This window comes from Megalobrama amblycephala, linkage group LG16 (assembly GCF_018812025.1).
Source record: "Megalobrama amblycephala isolate DHTTF-2021 linkage group LG16, ASM1881202v1, whole genome shotgun sequence".
NCBI lineage: Eukaryota > Metazoa > Chordata > Actinopteri > Cypriniformes > Xenocyprididae > Megalobrama > Megalobrama amblycephala.
Window position 1 is genome coordinate 26760078 of NC_063059.1, and position 27552 is coordinate 26787629.

Below are 27552 nucleotides of genomic sequence, written 5' to 3' on the forward strand. Positions count from 1 at the left end.
TGAGAGATTATGCCTTCCTTTTGTTCACAGGCTTCAGAACAGCTCCGCAAACTCTGCATGCAGAACATGGTGTGGAAGTACTGCAAGAATATCAACCCCGAATGGAAGCACCAGGTGTCACATTTTACATAGTATAATAGTATAATAATTTATTACTAGTCCATTTTCTATATCGTAAAATTTATTCATTCACTTGATTGTTGGGCTACTGCCTGGAAATTAAGCTTCACCCTGGAATGGAAACACATTTTGCATAGTTACATTTTTATTTTATTTTATTTTATTTATTTATTTTTTAGTCTGTTTTTTTATTTTATTAGTCTATTTTTTTATTCTTTATTTTTTATCATAATATTTATTCATTCACTTGATTGTTGGGATACTCCCTGGAAATTAATCTTCACCCTGGAATGGAAGCACTCTGCCTCACATTTTGCATAGTTACATTTTATTTTATTTTATTTTTGTTCTTTATTTTATATTATAATATTTATTCATTCACACTTGATTGGGCTATTGTAAATTATTCTTCAACTTAGAATGGACTTTGGTTTTACATAGATAAATGTTTATTTTATTTATAATTTATAATTATAATGTGTTACTAGCTCATTTTTTATTTTATATAAATTATTTATTAATACACTTTTTTTTTTGGGGTGTTTTCTGGAAACTAAGCTTTATTATCTGTTATTGCAGTTGGAGCAAAAGGTGGTAGCAAGTGAAATCTTCAAGGACAAGAAGGACAACTACCCACAAAGTGTCCCGAAACTTTTTGTGGGCACAAGGCTCAGTGAGTTTTCATCTTCTTTTTTAGCCTTAGTTTGAAAACTCATTTTCTCTGCTGTATATTCTAATTGTTTTCTGTGTGTTTTTGTTCAAAAGATGGGGAGGAAATAAATCCTAAAGTGCTACAGGCTCTGGGAAATGACAAGATGAAGGTGGGTTGAATTCTGGCCCTTTTTTTTTTTCTTTCTTTCTTTCTTTTTTTTTTTTGTGAAATCTCTTTAATATGGTTTAGACTGTGGTTTTGTATAAAAATTCTTTTTGTATAAATCCTTTCATCATTCTCTCCAAAGAAGCCAGAAATCTGTCATTTTACATAACTGAACATGTGATAAACTGTACATTTACATTATTTTATTTTTTTAGCGTTTGTAGATGTTTCCTCAGGCAACATACCAAACAATTTGTGAAACATCTGTGATAATAGATGGAATGTAAAGATCGTCTCTGCTAATGTAATCTAAACGTCATCCGTCTTTCCCCACAGTACGCTGTTCCTGTGACTAAGTATGACAGAAAAGGATACAAAGCTCGCAACCGACAGCTCCTGCTCATGGCGAACAGCGCCATTATTGTGGAGGAAGCCAAAATGAAACAGCGGATCGACTACAGCTCACTGAAAGGTGAGAAGGAAGAGAGATGGAGAATAAGTCTTAAACTGTTTTTACACTTAGTTTCACTGCTTGATTAGAACCAGAGTTTATTTCCTTTTTTCATATTACGTTTACGTTATTAATGTGAGTACCACCATGAGTACTAGCTTTTATCTATTCGGTTATACGCTGTTGATAATGGTTCACTTCTGCTAGTTAGAACGGATTGCAGTCAAATGAATTATAAAGCATTCACATGAACTGAATCCGAGAATGCATTTTCAAGCAGGCTTAAATGATTACTGACAGCCAAGGTAAAAACTAAAAAAAAGAGAAAGAATCAAAACAAATGAATCAACAAATCAAAAAGTGACACTGACCACTTCTGTTTTTATCTGTAGGGATTTCTGTCAGCTCTCTAAGTGATGGCATGTTCGTTCTCCATGTTGCTTCTGAAGACAATAAGCAGAAAGTAAGTCTAAAGATCAGTTATTTTCTTTTAATTTCCTTAAGTGCTAAACTGCCTGCTTTCAGAGTGAAAATGTGAACCGTATTGATGTCACAGGGTGATGTGGTGCTTCAGAATGAGCATGTGATCGAGACGTTAACCAAAGTGGCTATCTGTGCTGACAAGATCAACAGCATTAACATTAACCAGGGAAGGTGAGTTGCAGATGCAAAATGATCACTTTGAGTTTCAAGACAGACTTGTGTAAATCTCAGAATTCAGTATTATACTTTTATTAATAAAATCTTTTGCTTTCCCTCTCATGGACAGTATAAAGTTCAATGTGGCTCAAGGAAAAGAAGGGATCATAGATTTTACATCTGGCTCAGAGTTGCTGATAGCCAAGGCTAAGAATGGACACCTTTCTGTGGTGAGCATTGCTGATGAAATGATGTAAATTATTTCAGTGAGGGGAGGAAAAAAAAATAACATTATTTATTTTTTGATTTCTCAGACTGCCCCTCGCCTCAACTCCAGATGATGGACGAGAAATGACCAAGCACTTCCTGCGTTCTCACATGATCTTCCAGATATGCTCTTTAGTTCATCAATCACATGACTACAGGTGGAGCTTATCTCTGCCAATGAGACGCCAGCCAGCTGCACCAAAGGCCTCTGCTTTCAGTTGTGAAAATCCAGCAACTTATTTATGTTTTGGGGTTTAATACGGTTATATGAATATTATGATTTTATACGTCGAAGCCAAGAAATAACAATATATATATGTGCATTTTTCCTGCACTCTGTCTAGCTTTTTTTTAGGGGATGTTGATTTGTTAGAGAAGGCGACCTCAGCGATGTTAACGAGGAAAATCAGGGTTCATAATGAGTAGTTATTCGCTTGGTTTCTATTTATGTTCACACGTGATTACTTTTCCATGCATTCTGCAATCCAAACCTACTCGGACCCAGTACACTTTTTCTTCTAGTGAATTTCTGTCATTGTAATGCGAGTTATAATTACTTGGTAACTCAATTAAAACGTTCATAGGAAAGGTATTAATTACTTTTTGCATATAGAAGATGACTTGGAGATGTTAATATGGACGGATAAACCTGTTCTATTTGTGCGACATAATTTTGCTCACAAGCCTAGTAAGTTATTAATATTAGTTGAGGTGCTCAAGAGAAATGAGGACGAACTTTTAAAGGACGTATGCCAAGTGCATTGAAGGTGCGTGTCATGTATGAAAAGGCTCCTGAAATCTTAATGTTGATGGAAAGAATGCGCACATTATAACCGGTGATAGTATCTATGCTAGAGAACCAGCCGCATTTTTTTTTTTTTTACATGATTCGTCATTCATTACATGATTCGTCATCATTCTTTTGACAAATCAAAAGATTAGTCTTTTCTCAGTCCCAAATCTGTGCCCCAAAAGGTTAGGATTACAGAGTATCTTTGATAAGATAAGTGTTCCTGTAGAAATGGGATGAAATCCGGTAATGGACAAAAGATTGATTTTTAAGAGAGGCTTTTCCTTACACTCTCCAGTGGTGAATCGCTCAGGCTTTGTGCTCCTAATACACTGGACACAATAATCTCTCTTATTAATGCCATTTCCCCCACATTAGCATTGCTATAAGCTTGTGAGAGATGTTGTTAGCCTTAATAGTTGGGGAAGTTGGGTTATCTACAAAAAAAAAAAAAAAAAAAAAAAAATGGCTTGTTAATTTTTCTGAGGCAGGTTTGTGTATATGTAGATAAAAAGTAACAAAGCACTACTAAATGTTTGCAAACCAAATTTAAACTAAAAGTGGGAAATTGGCATACCCAGTGACCTGTAGGATTTCAGGCACCGAAAACTGTTAATAGCACAATTATTTGATATTGCCTTGATATCGTGACCGTTAAAGGAGAATGTTCAGAGAAACATTGAGCATGTGCCTATCAGAGCTAGGGTCAAAGTTGAGGATGTTTAAAAGAAAACACTGTATGAATACACAGTGCCGCATGTAATGTATTTAGAACAAATATCTATTTTTGACATTTATAAAAATACCCCAATACTGTCTACACAAACTTGGCCCACCAGTTGAGATGTAATTCACACTTTGTGATTTTGTTTTATACTACTTGTGTAAAATACCTGGAAATCTGTCAATTTGAAGCAAACTGACAATGTATCTGAGCATATTAAAGCTGATTAAAAACATTTAGGTGTCAGCTCTGTTTTTTTTCATGGGAATGGGTATTTGTGAACTCATTTAAGGTATAAGTCACAATTTTTATCATCTGCTGGAAATTTTTGTAAATATTACTATTTGAAAGACAGCAAATTAATTATGTTCAAGTTTTGGTAACATGATCCAGGAAATGACATGAAACTATTAAGTTTATGAAAGTCCCAAAAGTACAAAGCACACCAAAACAAAAGCATTTTGAATAGAGTCTGTATGTTAAACTGTTGGAGTTGAATTAATTATAAATGTATGAGTTATTTCTTTTCTTCGGTGTACTGTACAGAAACAAAAATCAGTCACGTACAATTAAGAAGACAGTTCTGAGAAGTAACTCTGCCAGTGGGCGGAGATCCCTCAACTTCTTGTATTTTTCTATTGCCCAATTTATCAGGTGACTTGGAGAAGAATACATGCAGAGTATTTCAGTCATATTTTTTAGACACCTAAGCTCTTTCTGTTTTACTATTACGATAAATATATACGAAATAGAAAATGTAATCGATACGAGTTTCTGATTTGTCAAGATTATTATGCTTATAATACGTTTATTACGTCGCAAAAAGTGCAGTTTCACTTTCAATCGCTACTGAATCAATGAGAGTCTACGGAAGTGGGGGAATAATGCGTGTGACCCTGTAAGTTAATTAATTAATTTATTTTTTATCAAGTAATTTAGCTGTGCTTATTTGGAACTGTTAATATATTCATTTGGATGTATTTCTGTGTCTGTCATTTCCCGGGCGTGAAGTAGCTATTCGTTTGATTCCTTTGTTGTTTCTTGACATAACCATAGCCAACTATCATCTTAAACACAGTTTAAATAAAACATTATTTTTTCTATTTCTGTTTGTTACTGTGGTTATATTTAGATACATACATTTTCAATTAAAGGGTTAGTTCACCCAAAAATGAAAATAATGTAATTTATTACTCACCCTCATGACGTTTCACACCCGTAAGACCTTCGCTAATCTTCAGAACACAAATTAAGATATTTTAGTTGAAATGGCTCAGTGAGGCCTGCATAGTCAGCAATGACATTTCCTTTCTCAAGATCCATAAAGGTACTAAAAACATATTTAAATCAGTTCATGTGAGTACAGTGGTTCAATATTAATATTATAAAGCGACGAGAATATTTTTGGTCCGCCAAAAAAACAAAATAACGACTTATATAGTGATGGCCGATTTCAAAACACTACTTCAGGAAGCTTCGGAGCATAAATGAATCAGTGTATCGAATCATGATTCGGATCGCGTGTCAAACTACCAACAGCTGAAATCATGTGACTTTGGCGCTCCGAACAGCTGATTCGACACGCTCTGAAGCTTCCTGATCATTGTTTTGAAATCGGCCATCACTATATAAGTCGTTATTTTGTTTTTTTGGCGCACCAAAAATATTCTCGTCGCTTTATAATATTAATATTGAACCACTGTACTCACATGAACTGATTTAAATATGTTTTTAGTACCTTTATGGATCTTGAGAGAGGAAATGTCTTTGCTCCCTATGGAGGCCTCACGGAGCCATCGGATTTCAACAAAAATATCTTAATTTGCGTTCCGAAGATTAACGAAGGTCTTACAGGTGTGAAACGGCGTGAGGGTGAGTAATAAATATCAGAATTTTCATTTTTGGGTGAACTAACCCTTTAAGTAATAATGACAGTATTTTGTCGATTTACCGTCCGATACCAATCTAAACAGAAAATGGTTGATTATCGCATTGTTGATAATTGTCTCAAAAGCGACTTTTTTGTCAGCTTGTGTGGTTGCTGAAAGGTTGTTTGAAAACATTACTGAAATACTTATATGTAAAAAGAATGAATAATTTTCATATAGGCCTAAACATTTTCTTTTAACTTCCTTTAGGGGGGGATGGTCAAGCCTTAATTAGGGGGCCACAAACTCCCCTATAATCAGTAGCATATTAAAGTGATGGCTGTTGGAGCCTGTTGCACAGAGATTCAACAGACTCGCGTGGAGCTGGTGGAGAACTACAGCAAACACCTGACACACCTTCTGGACGTACTGTTTAACGTAGGGGCGTTGACCGAGGAGGACCTCAGTCTCATTAGAGGTTCAGCTGTTAAAGGTGAGCGAGAATGTATGAGAGCTCTGTTGGATGTGCTGAATGGGAGAGGTGAAGAATCATGCAGGGCGTTCCTCTACGTACTGCAAAGTGTTCGAGATGACACCACAAAACCAGGACAGGCCAACAGGCAAAAGCATCTCAAAAAGCACAAGGACATCTTGGCCAGACAGCACAGCCTGGTGGACTATCTCAGCATCAGAGGACACAATTTAGGGCAGGATGAAATCTGGTACTTGACTGATATCACCTTCTCAAGACAAGCTGGTTATGCATCCCCTACTCAATGCCGACATGAGTCAGCAGCAGTTGGGGATGCTTTCAGGACACAAAAGGATGAGATCTGCGTTTTCAGGGATGTGTATGAGAATTTGCTGTCCAACCTATCGAGTGGTGTGAATATGCTGTCAGGAGTTGCTGGAAGTGGGAAAACCACGGTTGTGAGACGGTTGGTGCGAGAGTGGGCTGCAGAAACCACCTCGTCCAAGATTGTCCTATCTCTGTCCTTTCGTGAGCTAAACCTCATAACTCAAGAGCAGAGCTTGCAGGATCTGCTCTCGGATCACTACATCCACCTGAAGCCTTACCTCCAAGAGTTACTGAGCTCAAACCCAACCCAGTTTTTACTCATCTTAGATGGTCTGGATGAGTTCTGCTACCCTCTTAATTTCGAACACACACCCAAGTGCTCAAATCCTGAGCGGGCGCAGCCTATACAATCCATTGTGGTCAACTTAATCAAAGGAAATCTGCTTCCAGGCGTGTCCATTTTCCTCACCTCACGACCTCATGCGGTCTCCAAAGTTCCTCCAGTGCTGGTCAGCCAGTTTTACAGTCTGCTAGGTTTCTCTTCAGCTCAGCAGAAGCAGTACTTTGAGCAGAACTGCAGTTCTCCGGAGGCTGCCGCTGCAGTGTGGGCCTCTGTGTCATCCCATAAGCCCCTTCTCCTCATGTGCCACATTCCCGCATTCTGTTGGATCGTGTCTACTGCCTTGCACGATGGTGGCTCCTGCCTTTGTCCTGATTCTGTAAGAGCCATGCCAGGAGAAAAAGGAGTCATTGAGGAAGCCAACCAACTGAACTCTTCATTGGAATCTTCTGAGGAGAGCTCCAAACCAGTCACAATCACTGAGATCTACTGCTGCTTCGTTAAATCCATCTTGCTATTCCATGTGCAAGGGCGTAGCGAGGGCTCCCATCACACCAGGCTTCAGCACGCCCCTCATGTCCTTGGCGAAATGCAGCCTATACTCAAAAACCTGGGAGCTATGGCCTTCAAAGGCCTCCTGGAGAGACGGTTCATCTTCGAAAGCTCTGATTTGAGCTCTTTTAATCTGGATAGCACCAAACTCTCACAGGTGTTCCTCTTTGAGATACTTAAAGAGGATCGAGCATCCCTCACCTTTGAAAAGGGCTTCCATTTTATCCACACCAGTGTACAGGAGTTCCTGGCTGCCCTGTACTATGTTTTTCAGTCACTCTCAGGATCAGATCCATTTTTAGGCCTCAAACTAAGCACAGGCTGGTATCTTCAGTCTGCATTTAAGCAGATGGCATCAGCCTTTAACAAACTCTGCAGACCGCGGCGTCTCTTCCGCAGACGCATTAAGAAGGCTCTTTGCTATGGTGAACGACATCAATCTGGACACATGGATCTTTTCTGCAGGTACCTTTTAAAAGTGTTGTCATATTAAATGCATTTTCATTAACATTTTATTTTTGTTCATCTTTTTATTTAAAAAAAAATGATTAAAGCAATTCACACATACAGTAACTTGAATGCATGCAGATCTTTTCATTTTGATATTTTTTATATTGCTATTTTTTCGGGTTTTTTTTAAATTGGAAAAAATATTTTAACAAAACTTCTTATTAATATCTGAAAAACTGTTGTCTGCTAAATTAAATAAAAAAACAAAACTGTAAAAAATATTTTCATGATTTGTAATCACTTTTTTTGTCAAATCAACTTAGATAATTAATGTTGTTCAGAGTTTCCGTTGAGTTTCTGTTGATTAAGGCAATCTCCACTGTAGTAACTCAAATTTTTAATTTCACTGAACTCAAAATTTTAAGGCAACCAGGTTACTTTTTTAAGTTAAACCAACAATGTTTTACTGTATTTGTAAGAGAGGAAAATTTTAGCTTTTTATGATACAAAAAGGTTAGTACAGGTTGTAAAATGTGCATGTGGCGCAACTTGCCAACAATTCATAATACTTGAATAATAATAATTCATATTTGTAAAAATACTTATATACACTGTAAAAAAATATTGTCATGATTTGTTATAAACTTTTTTTCTTTTTCCAATGAATGTGGTTCAGATAACAATACTTTGAGTTTCTGTTGATTAAACCAATCGCCTTCATTGTATTAACTCAAATTTTTTATTTAAATGAACTCAAAATTTTAAGACAGCCAGGTTACATATATATATATATATATATATATATATATATATATATATATATATATATATATATATATATATATATATATGTTTATTATGATGACTACATTTTATAACTGACCAGTCATTTCCGCTTATCCAGGTTTGTATGCGGCCTGCTGGTTCCTAGAACACGTCTCATCCTAAATGGATTTTTCCCTGATGGGCCCAAGATGCATCTGCTCCATTGCCAGTCCTCTCCAGACCCGACTCCTCCTTTCCTCCTCCATCTGTTACACTCCCAACTCCAGAGCTCTACCCTCAGCTCGGAGAGGCAGGTCAATGTTTGTCACTGTCTATATGAGGCCCAGGACAATGGTTTGTCACAGCGGCTACAGGGTTGGATGAAAGTTATTTCACAGCAAGCCTCAGGTCAGTCCAGTTCAGTAAACAGGGACTGGAGCGAACTGGCTTTCCTGTTACAGCTCAGCCCAGATCTGCAGGTTTTAAATTTGGACGCTCAAGGACTTGATGCTGACGGATTACGCCGACTCCTGCCAGTCCTTCATCTCTTCTCAACACTCAGGTAAATAGTGTAGGAAGGTAAAAACTGTAGGCATAATTATTCAGAGGCAGACATGATGCACTCAATGTTAAATATTATTATTTATTGTACTGTGTGATAATTATTTTATGTTCTTTACATAAAGCCTTGGCCAGAATCCTCTTGGTTCAGAGGGAGCATCTGTGTTATCCCTCGTTTTGAGAAACCCAGATTGTCGCATTCAGAATCTGTGGTAAGGGAAATAAAAATTAAAATATAAATATAAATTATATATAAAATAAATATATGATGTAAAATAAAAATTATGTATAATAAATAATAAATTATTATAAATTAATACATTATAATTTATAAATTATTATAAATTAAATAATAAAATAAAATAGCGAAAAGTAAGAATTAATTATGACTTTGTATGTTCATTATAGGGTGGTTGCGACAGGACTTGGCTGTGAAGGTCTGAAAATCCTTGTGGAAGCTCTGAAAGAAAACCATACTGTGACTGATCTCAGGTGAACAGTGGAAAAAACAATTTTTTAGTTACAAATACGCATATGTTGCATCTTACTCAATGTTTACTATATCATTCCTTCATTAGAATGGCCATCAATAAAATTGGAGATGATGGAGCTGGTTATCTTGCAGAATTGTTGAGGACGAACTGCACACTGACAGATATCAGGTGATTGAGACTAATCTTTGCCATTTGCAGTTTGTCTAATCAATTATTTATCTTCAGTGTTCACAGTGTTTAAACATTTTGCCTTTAACAGACTTCGTGACAACCTAGTGACAGACAAAGGAGCAGAAGTCCTCATGGCTGCGCTCAAAGAGAACACTACATTAGAGTACCTGTGGTACGAACCATTTAGAGCTGATTTGTTTCAGTATTTGATATCCTCATGGTATTTTTTGATATCCTCATGGTATTTTTTGATATCCTCAGAACCATGAGGAAATCATATTTGATTTCCTCATGGTTCTGTTTCACAAGTGGCATTTATGTATTTCTTTTTTTATCCATTACAGGATGTTTGACAACAAGTTTACCAAAGACGGCGTCAAGAAGCTGAAAGAATTCGCAAAGACCAGACCAAACCTTGACATTAAAGTTTGCGTCTGACACAAAACACAGACAAACCAGTGGAATATCTCTTTAAAACAGCATTTGTTTTGCTGAATTGGTTAATTTAACAAGTTCATTCATACATTATTTTAATATTAGTACAACAGATTAGTACAACTGATACTGTATATTACTTCTTTGCTGCCTTCACATGCTATCAGAAATTTGATAATTCCCTCTTGTGAAGTCGTGATTACAAGCTCATCGCATTCAATTTTCGAAATTGGAGGGCGTTCATGTGAAATTTTTTACCTAGGAAACTCGTATTTACGATAATTCCGAGAGCACGTGAAGGCAGCATCAATACACATTAGACTTTTAAAGGGTTAGTTCACCCAAAAATGAAAATAATGTCATTTATTTCTCACCCTCATGCCGTTCCACACCCGTAAGACCTTCGTTAATCTTCGGAACACAAATTAAGACATTTTAGTTGAAATCCGATGGCTCAGTGAGGCCTGCATAGCCAGCAATGACATTTCCTCTTTCAAGATCCATTAATGTACTAAAAACATATTTAAATCAGTTCATGTGAGTACAGTGGTTCAATATTAATATTATAAAGTGACGAGAATATTTTTGGTGCGCCAAAAAAACAAAAAAATGACTTATAGAGTGATGGCCGATTTCAAAACACTGCTTCAGGAAGCTTCAGAGCGTTATGAATCTTTTGTGTCGAATCATGATTCGGATCGCGTGTCAAACTGCCAACGGCTGAAATCACGTGACTTTGGCGCTCCGAACAGCAGATTCGACACACTGATTCATCTGTGCTCCGATGCTTCCTGAAGCAGTGTTTTGAAATCGGCTATTTTGTTTTTTTTGGTCGCGCCAAAAATATTCTCGTCGCTTTATAATATTAATATTGAACCACTGTACTCACATGAACTGATTTAAATATGTTTTAGTACATTCATGGATCTTGAGAGAGGAAATGTCATTGCTCCCTATGCAGGCCTCACGGAGCCATCGGATTTCAACAAAATTATCTTAATTTGTGTTCCGAAGATTAACGAAGGTCTTACGGGAAGGTCTACGTATTGGTATGGTACATTTGTTATATATATTTAATCGGCAGTGATATACTCAGAACTGTCAATGATTCATAGACAGTTATTTCTAAAGACACTGAATTGCATTTATTTATTTTATGAAATGGGGACCCTAAAATGGCTTTTTAACACATGTCAGTTCTTCTTGTCTTGTACTTTCTCTTTTCTGCTATAATGTATCAGTCTAGTTTGACAATAATACTGCCACAGTTGTGGTTTATTGCCCTTTTTTTCTGGGTGCTTGTACAGTCAGAGCTCAGGGCTCTTCTTAGATGCTTCATAAACCGAAGTAAAAATGTATGTGTAAAATACACAAAGGCATAGTATTGTTTGGTCAGTCGATGCAGTGTACTATCAAGTCAATGACTGACATGTGAAACTAACTATTGACTTCCTTTATCTACTTTACATCAAGCCAGTTGTATTATATCTGTGTCAGATAATAGTGTTTGAAACATTGCACGCCTGTCTTCTTTCTGAAAGTTGCATAATACAGGTTCATGCATTGTTACTAATTGTCAGAAATATGAATTGTTATAACAAGTATTATTGCTTAGCAATTCTTACAATGCGAAGTGGCTACAAAGTGCTGTTATGCAATCATTAAAACAAGATGTATAAATAGCTGTTCAATAAACACATTATATGGGTTCTCCAGATTCCAGTTTGCTTTGGTAATGGAGTCTGTGGTTTGTCATCACAAAGTTCAAACCGCATTGCTTCAGATGTATTTATTCCATATATTGACGACTGCTGTGTTGAATGCAAAGACTTACAATACATGCACATTCTCACGTCTGTTATAGTCAAGTCTCAAACGTTGCATATGTTTATTGATGTGCAGAATAGAGGATGGACAGCAAAAAATAGGAGTTTTACAGGTTAATATTAGTAATCCCTAATAAAGTAGCTTATCTCTATTTGAATGTAGTTGCCCATTTCAACCACCAGATGCCGACGTGATGTTTTGTGACTCGTTTCACTCCTTTGTTCAGTTTAGAGCTTAGAAAGTGTATAAGCAACAACAGAAACTTGATAAGAGCCTACACCGTAAAAAGTGCTTAAACGTACACGGACACTCTTTTTATATTTGCTATTCAATTAGCCTATTTATGCGATGTTAATCATATTTGATAAACAGTCCACAGATGCGACTTCAGAAGTATGAGAAGAGCTCAAATATGATACCCAAAGAGCAACTGTTTCTTTTTCACGGGAGACCATAATTTGGCAAATTCAGTTACAATATGTTATGTTTATTTCATCTGCCAGTCTTCTAGTGGTTTTGCAATAATGTCGTCATTGGTGAACATCAGTTTGGCTAATATTATGAGAGATATTGAAATCAGACGGCTTCCTTTGTTTGGTTTTGTTGTTTTAATGAATGTTAAAAAGCCATAAAAGGTCATCTAATTCGGTAAAATTGTGGCAGGGACCACAACAATCCGGTTCTGTGAATGTTCTTTGCGCTTGAGCAAAATATAAGGTGAAATTATTTATATATTTTCGCGAGTGGCGCTCTGATTGGCTGGACTCATCTCTAGCTCAGGAACCAGCCAATGGGGAACTTGGCTTGTTTGTGTGAAGCAAGCGGTGCAAATATAAAATCGGGAATAAGAGATGTTGGGAAATAAATGTATGTATGAACATAACCCCAAGAGTGAGACTGGTGTCACAGGGTTGTTTATGCCTTTTCTACTCTGAAGAGTGCCGAAGCGAGGATTTGGTGAAGGAGAAATAGGTATGACTTATTATAAGGATGCTCTGTTGTAAGTTTACCTGCTAAGACTGTTGATATTGTAATTTTTATATATATTTTACACAATTTATATAGGCATTGATAGAGAAGTAAATCATTTATTTTTGTTTTAAAATTACTAAAAAAATGTTAGATTATTTTTGCACAATTCTACGAAACGAACTGTATCATCACCTCATTGCACGTTTTGACGATATGAACTGTAACAGAACTGTGAGGTGTTGTTTGAATTCTATAAAACGCGGTTTATGAGTTTTATACCGCAACTTTGTTCAATGTGAAACAGCTGTATGACATTCAACTTGCATTGAATAGCTTCGACAGTTGTTTATTTCCGGGAAATGCTTAATAATTGTCATGTAAATGACGTTTAATTTGATTTATATTGTTTTATATCTTTTACAATTGCCGTCAGAAACCGTGTTTTGCAGTATCATATGGTGAAGGCGAAACAGAACTGCTTGTACATCATATTTTAGGTAGGCTATATATTATAATGTGGGCATTTTGCAGCGAGTGTTTATTTACCCTAGTACAGAACAATAGTGTGAAGCGCTAACCAGGAAGTGCATATATCTTCCTGTGCACATATCGAGTCTGTTATTGAGTGCAGAATGTGTATACACTGAACAGCTGAGCTCTGTATGCATGAGGAAGGAGGAGACGCACACAGGCGGAGGCACTGATGATGATGCCTGTCCAGTTTAGACCAGTTTTAGGGCTGCTCGTTTTCCGCAGGATACTGCTTAAAACGTTCACACATAGACATCGCGCGCAAAGCAGGAAAGACAATTCAAGCAGTAAAATGAACAAGTTTCAGTGCTTAAAATGCATTTATGAAGCGTGAGCTTATATAAAACAATATGTGTATTGCATCCCACAAACTACATCGTTTATGCAAAGCAAACCGAATCGTATATTTTTATGTCGCAATGTCATTTCGCCTGTGGATAGATTAGGATACATTTTGCACAAAGCGATCGAATCGCGCCGCACTGGTTCGAACCGGCTGGATCTAAGTCTCACGTGGAGCTGTCCTCTGAATCTGTTTATCTCGTAGCCAACGAGGGGAGAAGCGAATGTTCGAACAGCCAATCGGAGGCCAGCAGGGAGGGACTAGAGGCGGGAAAATGGGCGGAGATTCGATCAACAACATTCTCTTTTGGAACTCAGCTGTTTTTTGTTTATGAGCTGTTTTGAGGCTAAGCGAGACAAAGGGACTGCATTTAAATGATGTTCGACAGCAGTTGTGGTTAAACATGCTGTAAACAAAAGAACATAAAAAAAAAAAAAATCTTAAAAAAGTAATTTTTATCATTACACATGCATTAAATATGTAATTTAATAATACTATTTAGTATTCAACATTAAATGACTAAAATCCACCTCTATGGCCACTTTCACAGGATTGCCCAAAGTTTAGGGGGATTTCCTCTGTATTACCAGCCCTCTCCTTCAGTCATGGCTCCCTCACTGGCCACAGCCTTCTCCAGGCGCTGGTGGATGGCGATTACTGCGGTGATCGAAAGCCTGTTGTTCTCTGCTGTCCTGCTTGGATGGGGCTCACTGCTCATTATGCTGAAATCAGAGGGCTTTTACTCCTACCTCTGCAGAGAACCAGGTAAGGAGGGGGACAAATGAGTGGACTCAGTGTTACAGATTCAAACTCATAAAGACATGCACTATGCACTATGGATGGCAAATAATTACATGAACATCAAAGAGAAGTCTAATATATATATGTATACAAAGCATCTTAACTGCTTTGTTTTCACTCTTTCCCCACTCAGATTTTAACAATAAATGTTTGGCAGATTGACTCAAACCATATTGGAATGCCTTAAATCTTGACCTACAAATCCTGTACTATTTGGCAGCAAAGGCTGCAGCAGTTGATAGATGTTATAATCGCTTCATTGCATAAGTGAATGTGATGCAGCATTATGAAAAACAAAAATCTCTGTTGTCTGGCGCCCATCGCAGGGCTTGTGGAGGAATCCAAACCTGAATATCAATCGATCACTGAGAGTCAGTGCACCTTATTTGGAAGCCCTCTTGCTTTGTGTTGCCATTAGGAATTACAAACAGCATCTTCAAGCTTGTTTGGCGTCAGAATGTTGGCAAAGGGGGTCTAGATAATTTGAGCTCTGTCACAGTGTTGATTTCAGGGTAAACAGACCAGAGAACATCAATCTGCTTAGCTTTTATAACACAGTAGAGATACATCCATGTACAGCTGTGTCATCTTAAGTATGAAAGAAAGGTTTAATCAAACATTAAATATCAAGAACGCTTCAAAAGGACGGTATGCTAGCCTAACTATTGATTTTCTGAATAGCTAAAGTAGTGTAGACCACTTAACAAAGATGAAAGACACCAACTATTCCATTGACTGATATGTGGGTCAACTTATAATTACTTGTATGTTGTGCTTTAAAAGCACAGCCTTTGATAAAAATGAACACTGCAAAAAAGAATTTTCTAAGTCAGTACTGTTGTCTTGTTTTCCAGTACAAATATATATTTACATGAGAAACAAAAGCACTTAAATATTAAGTGCTTGTTTTCTGAAAAATGTATCAAAATTAATAGAGTTTATACTAAATACAAAAAATTATTAATTCAAAGTGAAAACAAGTTTATTTTTCTGACCTCATTAGCAGATATATTTTCTTTTAAGCATCAAGTCACCTTTTTTTTTATAGAAAACAAGGTCTATAATCTTATATCATGTTGCCTCTCAAGTAAATGTATCTTGATTTAAGAATGTTTATATATTAGTACTGTAAAACAAGACAAAATACTGAGTAAGAAATTATTTTTGCTATGTAATTAATCCAGATGAATATAGAATCTTAACTGGAGTAGGACTGTTCAGGTCTACTTACAACTCTTGGCAAAAATGTGTGTCTAGGTCATGATGTACATCTGTGAAGAACAGCGTGTTCCTACTGACCTACTGAGATTAACTTTATTTATTAATACATCATGTACTGATACACATAAAATCATACTTATACATTAAGAATGCTAATGGAGTTCATGTAAATGTATGTGTGCCTGTGAGCCATATTTTGAATAACCTTTGGGGTGTTCAGAACGAAGATATCCAACACACACACACACACTCACACACAGACACACACACACACACATATATATATATATATATATATATATATATATATATATATATATTTATTTTTTTTTTTTTTCCAGGGCTTGACATTAACACCCGCCAAATGCGGGTGGATTTCAGCAGTGTTGTGTAATGCAGTCTGTAACAGTATAATGGATCTGTGTGTCAGGCCTTAAAGTGACAGCAGCCTAATATACCTGCTGCCAAATTATGAGATAATATTAAAATTATCTATATGGCAGTTTTTCCTGTATTGTATCGATGTCAGATTGTGGCCAGTGAAAATGCTGAGTGGCTAGTAACTTTGGGTGTGTGTGTGTGTGTGTGTATATATATATATATATATATATGTATTTGGGGGGGAGTGTGCAATGATAAATAAGGGCTCAACAGTTAGATTTTTTTTGACCTTCTGTCTGTTCATATTGTACTGTCATGTGGCTTCTAGTAATTCGATATTATTGCTAATGGTATCAAAATATCTGCTTGTTGACACTAGTGTGAAGTTTCTTTTGGCGTGTAACGTTCTTCAAAAAGTGCTGCTCTGATTGCGACTTTTTTCAGTGAATGGGGTCAGGAGACTCATCCAGTCTGCTCTGAACTGGCCATGGTTCATTTTTCCACTATGAAATCTGTCTCTTAAACGATTTAACATGCCTTTGTGAAAACACATTTCTGAAATCACGAAGAAACAGCTGGACCACTTTGGTATCTTATGACTCATTAGCACAGTAGCTACAAGTAAACATCATCACCATGATATAGAGGCCACTTCTGTCCTCCGTTCTTCACTTATCTTGTGTTTGAGACTTTGTGGTGCATGCAGCAAAGTGAGGTTCCAACCACAAGAACATGGATTTTCTCATCTTCAGACATCCTCATTGTAAGCTAACATTAAGTAATACTCTGGTACAGCTCTTATTTTGAACCTTTTCGAGACTTTTATTGATAGAATAATGGGAGAGGTCAAAAATATAAATGCACTGCAATCTTGTACATTCACACTTCTCTTCTCTCTTTCATTTCAGCTGTTGTCAGCATCTAGTTCAGAGATTCTAGACACTAGGCCTCACATGTCTGATGATACAAGGAAGTAAATGTGTCTCAAAAGTTTGCTCAATGTAAATAAGAGATTATCTTGCTGTTTCCTCACCTACTTGTTTCCCTTGGACTCAGCTTTCTATCTCACATTATCAGCTGGATGGTTCTCTTTAATCAGCAGGCGTGAGGAAACACTGACAGGAAAATGCTTGTCTGGCTAAAAGTCTGTGTTCATGACGTTCATGACGTTCTTCTCTCACTTCTCCATATCAAAGCAGATGGAAAATCAGACCTGGCTGTCTCTGGTTTTTGCTGTCGCTGATTAGATCTAGTGGAACAGTGGGTTCAGAAACATCTGAAATAGAGCTACTCGTTCATCTGAAGAGTGAATCCTAAAATGTGAATCCAACAAAACCTGTCAAGAACATCTGCAAGTCATATTTCAACCCAAAAGCAAAGACAAAATATTTTGCATACAGAAAATGGAGGCTGTTTTTAGGTCCGTAACATTTTATTTATATGTTTTAATTGATATTTTATTTATAAATAAGTATACACCATTATTCATTAGTTTGCGGTCTATAAGATTGTTTTTGCATTTATTTGATCGAAAATACAGTATAACTTTAACATTTTGAAATATTATTACAATTAAAGTAATCCTTTTCTATTTTAATATATTTTAAAATGTAATTTATTACTGTGATGTAAAGCTGAATTTTCATTCTAATTCGCTGTTTTGGTGCTCAAGTAACATTATTTTTATTAAAGGTGCCCTAGAATTAAAAATTGAATTTATCTTGGCATAGTTAAATAACAAGAGTTCAGTACATGGAAAAGACATACAGTGAGTCTCAAACACCATTGTTTCCTCCTTCTTATATAAATTTCATTTGTTTAAAAGACCTCCGACGAACAGGCAAATCTCAACATAACACCGACTGTTACGCAACAGTCGGTGTGTACGCCCCCGATATTTGCATATGCCAGCCCATGTTCAAGCATTAGACAAGGGCAGGCAGTATTAACCTCTGGATCTGTGCACAGCTGAATCATCAGACTAGGTAAGCAAGCAAGGACAACAGCGAAAAATGGCAGATAGAGCAATAATAACTGACATGATCCATGATATCATGATATTTTTAGTGATATTTGTAAATTGTCTTTCTAAATATTTCGTTAGCATTTTGCTAATGTACTGTTAAATGTGGTTAAAGTTACCATCGTTTCTTACTGTATTCAAGGAGACAAGACTGTCGTTATTTTCATTATTAAACACTTGCAGTCTGTATAATTCATAAACACAACTTCATTCTTTATAAATCTCTCCAACAGTGTGTAATGTTAGCTTTAGCCACAGAGCATAGCCTCAAACTCATTCAGAATCAAATGTAAACATCCAAATAAATACTATACTCGATATATGATCCGACGCATGCATGCAGCATGCATGACGAACATTTTGTAAAGATGCATTTGAGGGTTATATTAGCTGTGTGAACTTTGTTTTTATAGTAGCGAGCTCGGGGGCGGGGAGCGTGAGTATTTAAAGGGGCCGCAGCCTGAATCGGCTCATATTTAATGATGCCCCAAAATAGGCAGTTAAAAAAATTAATTAAAAAAAATCTATGGGGTATTTTGAGCTGAAACTTCACAGAATTCAGGGGACACCTTAGACTTAATTATTAATTGCTCTCAAAGAAAAAATCTTACTGACCCCAATTTTGAAAGACAATTTTAGTAATGTAATATAAATAAAATGTTATTTATGCTTTAGTTAGTGATTTAATAATGTAACAATGCAAAAAAAATCTTAATGGTCTTAAAATAATCACATTTCTGATTTTTAAATTTGATTTTTGGGTGAAATATGACTTGTAGACTATAAATTGTGCACTGAATAGAAATCTACCTTTTTTATTCATTTCATGAAAAAGAGTAAAAACATATACTACTTCTTGTGTCAGTCAGTAACTGCTATCAGGAGCAGCTATTGGAATGGGTGTCTATTGACTCAAGACAGCCCCTCCTTTGTTACTCAGTAAAACATCTCAAGCTTAGCAGATATCTGTCCTCTAATAATCAATCAGTGATCTCTAACCCATTTCTTTTCATCTTCAATCACCTGCTCAGGTCACCTGTGCTCCACAAACACAGCTCATTTGTTTGTTTACTGATCACATTCGAACAAAAATCCCTCACACAAAGACGCTCTGTCTTTTGCCCACCCTGTTACATTCATAACAGCTTCTCCATATGCTGCAAACAGCACCATCCCCCATCAGAACAAGTTATTCCAGAACATTTTCAAGGCCATTGACAATTCAAAAGAACGCTGGATAAACAACTTTGAAGAACCAAGTAAGAGACTTGTTACACAGCCAAAGCATGATTATCCATAGTCAAAACAACAGGGGAGCACTGGGTGAAAAAACAGGGTTAAATGTTAGTCAAGCTGCTCATGCCTTGGCAGTTGTAGGAAGGTGTTGAGGCTGTGGGTTCAAATAGACTCCCGTGCTATTTCTGCTGTAGTTGTTTACTGTGTATAGCTGCCTGTTTATTTGACCTTTTGCCCAGCATCCTGGCTGCTTTAGGAGGGGGACATGATGGTGGCCACTATATCTCATAAAGGCATTTCCTGTTTTACTTCCCAGAGTGCCATAACTGTTTTCCTAGAAGTCAGAGTCACAATTAGTCCATAGAGTTTTACATGTGAGCGTGTGACTGCTGAGTCTGACTACACAGCTAAAAAGACCAGCTTAGGCCGGCATGACTTCCCACGCTGGTCCACACTGGTTAGTGCTAGTTTGGTGATTAGATTGCTCAATTTGAGTTAATTCTGTCTTACGCTTTCCAATCCTCCAGGTAACAGTACAGGGCAGAATGCATCTGAGAATGAAAATGAGACGACAACAGGCCCGAGAGATGAGGAGGAGGAAAATCTTAAGATGAATGGCTGGACCATCTGTAAAGAGCAAGATGAGATGCTGAACTTGGCCTTCACCATCGGCTCCTTCCTCCTCAGCGCCATCACACTGCCCCTCGGCATCATCATGGACAAATACGGCCCACGCAAATTAAGGCTGCTTGGCAGGTATAGGAGGAAAACTGGCTTCTGAATACATTAAATAAAAATGTACTCTATTTATATGGTAAAAAAATATTATTAATATTATATTATACTATTGTTATTAACATTATAAATTTGTGTAAAATATTATTAAATTACTTCATATTATATTGTTTTATTTTGATATTTTGAATAGTGCTTTCCAATCGATTAATCGCAATTAATCACATTGAACATAAAAGTATATATATATGTGTGTGTGTGTATACAATATATCATATTTACAAACTTTTATGTCAATTTGACAGCACTAATTTTGAACAAATATTTGATAACATATATAATTTTTATGTTTTTTATATATATTATATTTTATTATGTTATAATTTTTCCATGCCCCCCAGTTTGAAAACCCCTGTGCTAAAATATAAGCATTATATGTGAAATACATGATGTGTTATAAGAATAACATGAAATTATCTCTTTGTAGCGCTTCGTTTGCCCTTTCCTGCATCCTAATTGCATATGGAGCCAGTGACCCTAGAAGTATGTTTGGAAATCCAGCTGTGACAACCATTGCTGTTAATACCCACCTAACCATGCTCTCTTTGACATCCTTGTATTTTTCTTTCACAGATCTCTCCATCTTAATCTTCTTTGCCCTTGCGCTGAATGGGTTTGGAGGCATGTGCATGACCTTCACCTCCCTCACAGTAAGTGCTCATGTCGTACTAGTGGGTCTCCATGGGTGTCCTCTCCAGTCTTTTGCTCAAAGACCATGGCACATTTCTGTCATACAAAGATATTGGAGAAATAGTAAGAGTAGAATGGTACTATGCAATTTCGAATTCATCCGGTCAGTTTCTGAATGAATCAGTGTTTTGAAAGAATCAGTTGAATTAATGATGTGGAGACTCACTCATAAAGCTGCATTTACTGGTGTAACAATGTAACTCACAGAAACAGTGTCTGAATAATGTCCACCGTTAATACACAGAAGACAGTCTGTCTGGAACGTGTAAACAGAGACAAGTTGCTGCCTATAGTCACTTATGCTGTTCTATTTAGTATGTTGCCTTAGAAGGCAGCTGTCTATGTAGGGAGTAGACAGCAAGGCAGCTCAGAGCTATTATGTCTTTCCACACGCTATTAGAGTTCCAGTGATAAAGGCATCAAAACATCTAGCTTTGTGTTCAGTGTAACATCTGCAGTTCATTGGGTTCATATTGAGAAATATCAGTAAAGAGAGCAGACTGGGTTGAAGTAAACAGGAAGTTTTGCTCATTGCCAGCTGAAGGGTGGTTGTCTCTTGTTTCTGCCTGCTGCTCTGAGGTCATAGAAAACTTTGGGGTCTAATGAGTTCATAGCTGATGGCACAGTTGTTCCCGCAACCAGTTCATCTGCTTGTTTTGTTGATTTTCTGTCCCCGGGTTCTTGCGCTACCTTACATGCCTGAGCCTGTCTGTTCATACGCACAGAGAAAAACACAGACTGAAAGAGTGAGTGAACTGGCATGCATGAGTGGGTAGAGGAACAGAACAGACTGTTATCTCAGCTGTTGAACTCTTAGAACCTTTTCCCAGCTGTTCTGTGTAACTGTGTGTTTTACACTGCTGGTTGTTGTGGCAAGAGGTTAAAACCTGGGGTTCATGGTACAGTTCATACAGTCTGACATCTGTTGTTTGGGTGCATCTCTCAATAGCTTCATTACTGTTACTGTTATTAGACTAAAGGGGCCATATGATGTTTTATTAACAAAGTTCAGGAGGAGCACGTTCAAATGATTTATCCAATCAGCGCAAGGCCTATACAGTTCAGTGGCGTGCACAAGGAGTGGGGGGTGGGGGTGGGGGGAGTGATTGCGAAAGTGATCTCCACCCCTGGAACGCGATTTCTACTGGGTGAGACCCCCCCGGAATGCCATTTCGCACCTGCCCCTTGCACGGTCTGTGCACGCCACTGATACAGTTCCATGAAAAATCTGTAAAAATGTGAATAATTTTAACAAAATAAGAGATGTCATACAAAATGCATGTTATTTTTTTATTTAATACTGTCCTGAGTAAGATATTTTAAATAAAAGATGTTTACATATCATCCACAAGACAAAAACAATAGCTGAATTTATTAAAATAACCCCTTTTAGAAGTTTGTGAAGCATTGGTTTTTAATAGACCAATTTGGTGTTTGCAAACAGCGATGACGTTTTTTATGGGCGGAGCCTACCTGGTTGCAGAAAATGACAGTTGAGCAGTAGCAGTCTATGGAAGCCACGAAATAAAAGAATAAAAAAAAGTTAATTTCTCACAATTCTGACTTTTATTTCTCGCAAACCTGAGTTTATATCTCACATTTCTTACAAAGAAAAACAGAATTGTGAGATATGCTCGTTATCCTGTAACTCGTTATACTCGTTTTCTGAATTGCAATTCATCCCGCAATTCTGACTTTTTTCCCCTCAGAATTGTGAAATAAACTCACAATTGCGAGTTATAATGGCCGAACTGGGAGTCATAAACACGCAAATGCAAGAAAAAAAGTCAGAATTGTGAAATAAAAATTTTATAGACTATGTTTAAAAGTTATCTAAGTAAAATGTTATAGGTTTAAATATTATTTCATGCTGTAACTGCTATGTATGTATGTCCTCTGAACTGCATATGTGAATATTGTAATAATATGTAGACTTACTGTTTACATCAAATTCCTGCTTTAATAGTAGACTAATCCTTGCAGGTGTCATCAGTGCAGTCTGTGAAACGTCTCCGTTTAGCTTCAAAGGACGTTTTCAACAATGGTTTTCTTTAAAAATGAAGACTATATTTTTTTGCATTCCGATTCCAACATCCAGAGGCACAACAAAACGTTTTTCTCTTATTCTGTGGATTTTGCACATTTTCCTCCAATTGCTACCGCTATTTTTCTGCAACCACTATGCGCGCGCAGCTGCAAGTGACGTAATTGTGACGTCTGCTCTAAAGAGGTCTATACGGTGTGTGGTTACCTGGATGATCCACGACTGTTTTTTTGTGTTGTGATGGTTGGTCATGAGTCCCTTGTTCTGTCTTAGCAATCCACCGGCAACCACCCTGAACCACTGAGCAACCACATAGCATTGCCGTAGCAACACCCTAGTAACCACCCAAAACAACCTAGCAACCATCTAGCAATGGCCTAACAACCACCTAGCAATGCTCTAGCAACCACCTAGAACACACTAGCATTAGCAATTCCCTAGCAATCAACCAGAAAACCCTGGCAACCACTCAGGAAATTAAACAGCTTAGCAACCACAGCATTGCTCTGACAACCACCCAGAACACCCTAGCAACTACATAGCAATGCCCTGGCAATCACCTAGAACACCATTGTAACCACCTAGCAACATTCTAGCAGTCACTTAGCGAGCGATCATTCAGAAAACCCTGGTAACCACTTAACAATACCTTAGCAATCACTTAAAACACCCATGCAACATTTCCCTGACATCCATGCTCTAGCATCGTAGTGAGTTTTGCACAGGTAAGTGCAGCTCACATTTACTTCAGCAAATATAAAAATGTAGTCTGCAAACTTGGGATGAACTTTACTGGAACTGCAGAAGAGAAAACTTTTCTGAACATTGTATTCTATGAATAAGTCTCAGTCTCACATTCTGATGACAAACCCTAAGAGGTTAGGTGAAGCTGGCAATTTACCCTTCTTTCTCATTCTTTTCCTCCCTTTTTTATCGGTCTCTCTGTGTCTGCACACTCAGCAGTTTATAGCACAGCTGCAGTAAGAGTGCCTGAGAGCTTGTGTTTCCTCCCAGCACACCTCTGATGTTTTCCCAGTACACTGACTCAGCTCTCTGTCTAATGGCTGGACTGTCCCCTTCCAGCCACCTGATTCACTGTCTGACCTCAATCCTTCATCTGTCCGTTTCTGCAGCTCTTTTCTTCTCCGGTTTTAGCTCTCTGTCTGTCTCTATCTGTCATCCAACTGGCTGTATGGCAAGCAACCATCATTTTAAGTCTTTTGCAATACTGCCCTAACAAAATCCAAATTTGTATCACTTTCTACTGGACCAATGTTTTTTATGAAGCATTAAACTTAGCATATAGATCAATACACACTAAGCCACCTATTGCACCATCAGCCCATTTCATGGCACGGTTTCTCGGCCGCCACAGTGTTAAATTCATTAAAACGGACGTATGGCCTTGAAATTTGACGTACTGCCTTAACGAAATCCAAATTTTGAGCACTTTTTACTGTATCAGTGTTTTTTATGGACCCTTGAATATGAAAGTTAAATTTTGAGCAAATAGATCTTTATTAATTCATACACATCCATACTCGTTTAATTCATAGTAAAATGGCAGTGACGCACAAATGAAATAGGTTATAGTAGGTTATACATAAACATTTTTATTTTTGCAAATATCCCTTTATGGGCTCCATAAAAGAGCAACCTCTGAACCATAAAATTTCATTGGGGATTATGCTGTTCCTCTGTTTTCCAGGCTCTGTCTCTCACTCTCGGATTCACTAATGCTGTTTTTTGTCATTTGTGCCTTTAATCCATTTATAACCCACTTATTTAGGATACTGAGTCATGTGAGGAAGCAAACAGAAAAAAGATGGCTTATAGTGGTGGAGTAGGTGAATTTAGGCTCCAGATTAAAAACACTCAATAAGTGGGCATGGCAACGATGCCATTATTATCAGTCTTTATTCCTGTCGTTCACACCGATATTTTTCTGTATGTCCATTGGTCCATTGGATACTGTTTATAATTAGTTCATCTGAATGCACCATGTTAGCATCAGGAAGGGCATCCGATGTAAAACCTGTGCCAAATCCAGTGTGTGTGTGCAGATAATTCCGATGGTGAGGACCCTGCAAAAGAGCGGGGTCATCTATATGCACCAGGGCCATACAGTCAAATGTGGAACAAATAATGATCAAGTACATGTTAAATATAATGTAAACATTACTGATAGTCAGACTATATATGACACTCTAGCAGCCATATTTGGACTTTGCAATGTCAGGATCTGGCTAGCCTTTACTTGCTTTCACCAGTTCACCTTCAAGAGTTTTTCTTTCACTTCTCTATCCCTATGTTGACTACATCCCTATGTTTTCTCTCACTTATTGTCGTTCTCTTGTGGTGGCAAGCATGATTTAGCCACTTCAGGCCCCTCCCCCAACCCATTTACAATGACTCACCGTCCTTCCTCTCAGGGGGAGCTGGAAAAAGGATTTGACAGATTTCTGTGGTCATATGTTGCACAAATAGGGATGGGTAAGCCAAATTCATAACGACGATCAGTGTGATTTCTCATGAAAACGTTCATTGATTTGTTTTCCTACAAAACCCCCACACATAAATCAATTTTGACAGGTGCTTTTGGGAGAGTGGGACACAGTAACTCAACTCAGGCATTTCAGAATTTCCTTTTTATTTCAACAAATCAATCAGGTACCACACCGATTGACTTTAGTGCACATCGATCCCGAATTAAATCAGCTTCTGGGAAGCTCAAGGCTAAAAATAGCACTGAGTTTAAACAATGTATTGTGCAACCTTCAGATAACTCCATGCCTGCAGTTGAAACACCCTGAGATTAAAATAACTAATTATTATTATTATTTTAATATATACTAATAAGATAGTAAGAAAGTCATTTTTTGAAATATTATTACAATTTAAAATAACTATTTTTCTATTTCAATGTGTTTTAAAATGTAATTTATTTCTGTGATGGCAAAGCTGAATTTTCAGCATCATTACTCTTTTTATTAATTTTACATCATTACTGATTTGCTGTTTAAGAAACATTTCTTATTATTATCAATGTTGAAACAGTTGTGCTGCTTAAAAGGTTAGTTCACCCCCAAAAAAAACCCAAACAAAACATAATTTACCACTTAACTTAGGGAAATATTGATCTGCGATGCACGTTCACAACGCATGCTTTTTGTGTTCACGCGAGAGCTGAAATTGTTGCGTGAACATGCGCTGGATAATATTATTTTGTAAATAAAGTGGTAAATTATGTTTTTTTTTGCACAAACAAAGCACTTGTGTCACTTCATAAAATTGACTTTAAGCCACTGGAGTCACATGGAGTACTTTAATGATGTCATTCCTACCTTTCTGGACCTTAAAAGTGGTATTTGTGTTGGATCTCTATGGAGGGACAGAAACCTCTCTGACTTAATCAAAAATATATTCATTTGTGATCCGAAGATGAACAAAAGCATTACGGGTGTGGAACGACACAAGGGTGAGTAATAAATGACAGAATTTTCATTTTTGGGTGAACTAACCCTTTAAAAAAATTTGTAGAAACCTACAATACATTTTTTAGGATAAACAAATCTGTTCTTTAGCATTGATTTTTAATGAAAAAGATTTGTTAACATTATAAATGCCTTTAATGTCCCTTTTGATTAATGCGTGTCCTTGCTGAATAAAAGTATTGATTTCTGACTGAACTTTTGAACGGTAGAGTATCCTGTGTACTTGCCTCACAAGTGCCATCATATTAGTATCAGATGTAATATTTAATATTTTAAAGCGATGTAGCGATAATAATTTTAATGATAGTTTCAAAATAAAATTATTTCAGATAAACCATTATTGCAAATCTTTGGTTGTTTTACACTACAGTGACTGACTACAGTGTTTTCTCAGTTCCAATGGCCATGATGTTGTTTTGACTCAGTAGATTCTTCTGGACTTATTGACTCATATATCATCCAGACAGTATCGCTTTACTTGGAAACTATCAGTGTTTGTCAACTTTCAACGTTTTGTTTTATTCCCTAGCCAGTTTCATTGCTGCACAAGCAAGACAGAGCGACACTCGCGTTATAATACAAGATAAGTTTGATAAAAGGGCCTTTGTTGCAGTGTCTCTTTGTGTCTGACTTCACATGACCAGACGTGGCTGGTGACTGTCTGAGAAAGCAGAAGAACATAGCGTTATTGAAACAGTCTCTTGGTACTTCACATGTTACTCAACTCCATGAACAGGCCATTACTCTCCGTCCTGTCAATCCTGTTCCACAGTCATTAGCCAAAGCTGTTCTTACACAAGTCTCTCCAGCCACAGGCACAATGCCGCCTAGGGCCGCCGGGTGTGTGAGCGTTATTGTAAGTGTCATCTGGGATGTTTTGGCTCTGGTATGACCTTTACTCTAATTAGAGGCAGTGAATGACGTCTATGTTGGGGTCCAAGGGAGAGCTTT

General features: G+C 37.1%; 3 protein-coding genes across 7 annotated transcripts in view; all 3 read left to right on the forward strand.

Annotated features, from left to right (window-relative positions):
- Window positions 1-4043, forward strand: part of myo1cb (myosin Ic, paralog b) — a 47826-nt gene extending 43783 nt beyond the window's left edge. For all 4 annotated transcript variants that reach the window (XM_048161970.1, XM_048161972.1, XM_048161971.1 and 1 more), the window contains 8 exons: window positions 31-114; window positions 700-793; window positions 886-941; window positions 1274-1409; window positions 1781-1851; window positions 1945-2042; window positions 2158-2257; window positions 2342-4043. In XM_048161970.1, coding sequence (XP_048017927.1) covers window positions 31-114; window positions 700-793; window positions 886-941; window positions 1274-1409; window positions 1781-1851; window positions 1945-2042; window positions 2158-2257; window positions 2342-2368 — 666 coding nt within the window. In that variant the 3' untranslated portion in view covers window positions 2369-4043. The remainder of the gene's footprint in view (window positions 1-30; window positions 115-699; window positions 794-885; window positions 942-1273; window positions 1410-1780; window positions 1852-1944; window positions 2043-2157; window positions 2258-2341) is intronic.
- A 136-nt stretch (window positions 4044-4179) lies between these two features.
- Window positions 4180-10620, forward strand: si:dkey-118k5.3 (NLR family CARD domain-containing protein 3). Its single transcript, XM_048161973.1, has 8 exons — window positions 4180-4706; window positions 5947-7832; window positions 8722-9144; window positions 9269-9355; window positions 9552-9635; window positions 9722-9805; window positions 9897-9980; window positions 10153-10620. The coding sequence occupies exons 2-8, from the start codon at window positions 6013-6015 to the stop codon at window positions 10244-10246; spliced, it is 2676 nt and encodes an 891-aa protein (XP_048017930.1). The 5' UTR covers window positions 4180-4706; window positions 5947-6012; the 3' UTR covers window positions 10247-10620.
- Window positions 10621-12885: 2265 nt separating this feature from the next.
- The window catches only part of slc43a2a (solute carrier family 43 member 2a), a 28797-nt gene continuing 14130 nt past the window's right edge, over window positions 12886-27552 (forward strand). The window contains exons 1-6 of one of the 2 annotated variants that reach the window (XM_048159762.1): window positions 12924-13042; window positions 13476-13539; window positions 14467-14681; window positions 20106-20334; window positions 20801-20856; window positions 20947-21023. In XM_048159762.1, coding sequence (XP_048015719.1) covers window positions 14522-14681; window positions 20106-20334; window positions 20801-20856; window positions 20947-21023 — 522 coding nt within the window. In that variant the 5' untranslated portion in view covers window positions 12924-13042; window positions 13476-13539; window positions 14467-14521. Of the gene's footprint in view, window positions 13043-13475; window positions 13540-14466; window positions 14682-20105; window positions 20335-20800; window positions 20857-20946; window positions 21024-27552 lie in introns of both variants that reach the window. The other variant, XM_048159761.1, reaches the window with a different exon arrangement.

What these genes read in the sequence shown, in the direction of transcription:
- si:dkey-118k5.3 (XM_048161973.1), top strand. Translation starts at nt 6,013, where the DNA reads ATGGCTGTTGGAGCCTGTTGCACAGAGATTCAACAGACTCGCGTGGAG. An exon ending in CATCTCTTCTCAACACTCAG is followed by an intron (nt 9,145 to 9,268) that starts GTAAATAGTGTA and finishes CTTTACATAAAG; the next exon opens with CCTTGGCCAGAATCCTCTTG. An exon ending in TGCACACTGACAGATATCAG is followed by an intron (nt 9,806 to 9,896) that starts GTGATTGAGACT and finishes TGCCTTTAACAG; the next exon opens with ACTTCGTGACAACCTAGTGA.